The sequence below is a fragment of the Cannabis sativa genome, chromosome X (assembly GCF_029168945.1).
Source record: "Cannabis sativa cultivar Pink pepper isolate KNU-18-1 chromosome X, ASM2916894v1, whole genome shotgun sequence".
NCBI lineage: Eukaryota > Viridiplantae > Streptophyta > Magnoliopsida > Rosales > Cannabaceae > Cannabis > Cannabis sativa.
The window spans coordinates 33,154,966-33,159,456 of record NC_083610.1 but is presented as its reverse complement, the minus strand read 5'-3'; the positions used below and the strand labels follow the sequence as shown (position 1 = coordinate 33,159,456).

The following is a 4,491-nucleotide window of genomic DNA, read 5'->3' as shown; positions in this document are numbered from 1 at the left end:
TCTAAGATTTTTTCATCTTCATCTTTATCTTCAATATCATCGTCATCTACAACTATCGATAAACTTTTAGGGACATCAATAATTATTGTTGGTGGATGATTAGTTTGTTGCACATTCAAGGAATAGTGAAAAATTTGATGAGTTTGTTTCATGTACAATATCAATGTCAACATCATCGTTGTCATCGGTGCCATCTACAATTTTGTCCCAAAGTTGGTGATGATTCACATCTTGGACAACCCTCCAATTTCGACTTTTAACCAAATCATCCACTAAGAAAACTTGTTTCGCTTGATTGGCCAGAATGTATAGCTCATCTTCATACCATACACTACTCACTTTTATGCTAGTGATGTTATTTTTGGTAATTATTCTTTTTCCTTCTAGGATCTTTGTTGAACCATTTACACCAAAAGACAGATGCAAAATTTCTAAAAGTTTACCGTAATAGTCAAAAAAATTTGTCCCCTTAATAGACGCACCACTATTTTGAGTTAAGTATTTTTTTTTTATCTCTTTTGAGTGTAACAAATCGAACCCCATTCATTGTACACACTGGATAAGAGTAAACCACAATATCATACCCAGATGCCAGAGCTAGCAGTTCATCACCATGCTCTAAAGATCCGAGATGATTTAGTTCGTGCATTTGCAGATAGTAAAATATTCTAACATAAATTTGAGAATTTAGAACAATTTAGTTCAAAGTCTACAACTGTAAGGCAATAATTACCTTTGCATGAAACCATTTGGGAAATTCTTTCTCATGTAAAAGATTATGGTTAGAAACTCCATCCCTCTGTCGAATCTCATTGAAGTGTTCCCTAATGTAGAAAACAAATTGTTACAAATTGATGTGTTAATTAAATATACTAAGCATTAACGTAATAGACATTTATTAACTTACTCCATATAAGGATCGATTTGAGAACAATTATGCAATATGAACCACTCAGCTTTCTTTCGATATTTATCATCAAATGAAATTATGATTTGCTTTCCAAGTGGATGACATTGGGATTCAAACACGGTTAGGTGATTAGGGAAAAAAGGTGTATCCACATTACGATCAAGATAATTAAATAATCTTATTTGTATGCCTTTGAAGTACATGGAAAAAAATGTCAAAACATCATCCACAACATATAATTTAGCGATGGACCCTTCTGGACGAGCTTTATTTTTGGAGATATTAGCGGCTAAACCACCTGAACTTTACGGTTTGTAACAGTTAACCACAAAAACTGAAATTTTGGCAGCTAAACTACCTAAACCCTGGTTCCGTTTTGCTCTGCATACCTCCGTCCAAAAATCACAGTTAAGTGCCACGGTGGACTGTTGACGTGTACACACTTGTACACGTGGTAATTTTTTAGTGATCCACGTAATATTAATTTTAAAAAATAATTATAAATATTTAAAAAAAAAAATTAAAAAATCAGAAAAAAAATAAAATATTTTTTTTACTTTTTTTTTTCTTTTTCCTTTTCTTTTCTTTTCTTTTTCTTTTTTTTTTCTTCTTCTTTTCCTATAGACCCAGCCCTCACAGAACTCCCAGCCGTCTGCAACCCCCTTGTGCCCCTTGTGCGACGTCGACCAACCCCGGCGATCAGCCCCAACCACCCCCGACCCCCTTGTGTGACGTCGACCAACTTCGGCAACCTCTCTCGACCTCTAATTCTACCATAATTGGAAAACAAATAAGCCATATAGTAAATAAATCAAGGAGAAGGTGGCTTTGTAGACATTGTTATGGCCATGAACAGCATCAACTCTATAAATCATTGGAATGAAAAGACATGTAGATAAAGCTCCCTTTTGAAAATCATTAACCATGTCAATCCAAGCTTCTGGTGAAGCTTTCTTAGAAGGAACACTTCCTCCTCCACTCAATACACTACCTGCAATCAATTTACTTAGTTATGTGTGTTTTCAATGGAAACAAAAAATAGAACAAAGATAGTGTTGTTGCTTTTGTGTTTTATTACCAATAAAGTACTTCTTCATGACCTCATTGGAAGCAACATTTCTGTCAATTTGTGTCATTTGCCCAATCTTTTCCTCCATAGTCATACGCTTCAGTAAGTCATTTATTCGAACATTTATGGGTTGTTTTGGGTCTTTATACTTGTAGTAACTATCTAATGCATCTGCTATGGCTAAACACAGAATCAATAGAAGAAATCCCTAAACCCTAAATCGAAATATTGAAACTGAAAAATAATAAATAAATATAAAGATTATGAATATTTGTTGGCTAGGGTTTGTAAAGGGATGAAATGGAAGAAGCCATTGGAGAGGGGAAGCAGGGAGAGCTTAAACCCTAAATCGCAGGGGCCTATTCAATTTCAAATCAAAGAGAAGGTGTACCTCGGTTTGGTCGACGTCACACAAGGGGGTCGAAGTGGTCGTCGGGGTTGGTCGACGTCGCACAAGGGGCACAAGGGGGTCGAAGAGGGCTGGGAGTTCTGTGAGGGCTTGGTCTGTAGGAAAAGAAGAAAGAAGAAGAAGAAGAAGAAAAGAAAAAAAAAGGAAAGGAAAGGAAAAAGAAAAAAAAAGTAAAAAAAGTATTTTTATTTTTATTTTTTTTTTGATTTTTGATTTTTTTAATATTTATAATTATTTTTTAAAATTAATATTACGTGGACCACTAAAAAATTGTCACGTGTACAAGTGTGTAGACGTGGACAGTCCACCATGGCACTTAATTGTGATTTTTGGATGGAGGTGTCCAGAGCAAAACCGAACCAGGGTTTAGGTAGTTTAGCCGCCAAATTTCGATTTTTGTGGTTAAGTGTTACAAACCGTAAAGTTCAGGTGGTTTAGTCGATATCCCTTATTTTTGACATAATTTTTTAATTTTTTCATGTACCTTTCAAAAGGGTACATCAATCTCATAAAATACTGGGCCGCCCATTATAACTTCTTTTGAAAAATGTAGCACTAAATGGATCATAATATCGAAAAAGGACAGAGGATAGATCAACTCCATCTTACACAATATATGAATGAGATCTTCTTGAGCCTTTTCCAATCCTTCACATTTACTGTCCTTGAACATAACATTTGGAATAATTGGAAAAGTTCTATGATGGTACCTCATGTTCTCTTATCCAAAAAACTTGTCAACACAAATTGGGAGTAATCGCTGCATTATCACATGGAAATCATGAGACTTTAATCCAACAATATTTGTGTCTTTTTTGTTTACCTTCTTCTTAAGGTTAGAACAAAACCCATCTGGCAATTTAACTCCCTTCAGAAATTGACAAAACTCTTGTCTTTCTTCAATAGTCAGCACATGAGGAGCATGAGGCTTCATTAACTTTTTATTAGTATCTTCGTAGATCCATAATGACTGCCGCACACCTAGATTTTGCAAATCACGTCTTGCATTAAGGGTGTCTTTCGATTTGTCATTATCTAAAAGTGTGCCAAGAATACTGTCACATACTTTCTTCTCAATATGTATGACATCTATGTTACGCTTCAACTCATTTGAACTCCAATATTAAAGTTCATAAAATATGCTTTTTTTTCCTCCAATTACTTGTATCCTCGCCACTTTTTTGTTTCACATAACTAAAAGACATGTGTTTTCCAACAACTTTACTTGGTAGGGTCTTTACTTTTTCTAATATCTCCTCACATGTATATCTTCTAGGAGGACGTCTCTTCTCAATTGATCCATCGAATGCGCAATCATATCTCATTCGATGATTAGACGGAAAAAATCTTGTATGGCCAACATAGGAGGTCTTACCGAGCACTCTCATGAAACAAGTTTCTTCGTTACATGTAGTACAAGCTTTGTAACCTTGACCACTCCACCCAGATAAGCTATTGCGAGTAACAAAATTATTCACAGTCCACAACAGAGTTGCATGCATCTTAAACATTGAATTGGTAGTAGCATCTCTTGTATCGACCCCAATCACCTACAATTCTTTTAATTCGTCCACCAAAGGCTTTAGAAATACATCCATATTCTTTCCCGGTGATTTGGCTCTAGGAATAAGGATAGTCAACATGAAATTGGTATCAATTACTCGCGCATCTTCATGTGGTAGATCTAGCATCTGCAAATCTATTTTGATGAAGATGATTGGCACAGCTGGGAAGTAATGGTCATGCAACATTAAAAAATTAACAGTGTGGCAGTGGGCCTTGTACCGCCTGATCATTTTTTTTGCTTCATGGTGAGTTGTACATCTTCCTCGGTAGTTTCTACGGTCTCAAAAATCCTCAGAACCTATTTTAAAGTTACCTACCCCGCAAATGAAGCTAAAATCTCACAAGCCTTTTCCGGTCACATGTTTACTCAAGCTTGATGTAATTACAGCTGTTACAGTCGTGTTTAGATACTTAATGTTTACGAAGATCTTTGAAGTTCGATACAGATCTGGGCTACAATTTTCTAAACAAAGTGAGAGTCGTCCCCTATAAGGTAGTAGAGAATAACTTAAATAGGATCACCAAACTTACAGTTTT

General features: G+C 35.5%; 1 protein-coding gene across 1 annotated transcript; it reads right to left on the bottom strand.

The window, feature by feature from the left end:
* Positions 1-1,650: 1,650 nt before the first annotated feature.
* On the bottom strand, positions 1,651-2,182 carry LOC133032664 (uncharacterized). Its single transcript, XM_061106766.1, has 2 exons — positions 1,989-2,182; positions 1,651-1,901 (listed from the first exon to the last, which is right to left on the bottom strand). The coding sequence occupies exons 1-2, from the start codon at positions 2,071-2,073 to the stop codon at positions 1,681-1,683; spliced, it is 306 nt and encodes a 101-aa protein (XP_060962749.1). The 5' UTR covers positions 2,074-2,182; the 3' UTR covers positions 1,651-1,680.
* Positions 2,183-4,491: the final 2,309 nt, after the last annotated feature.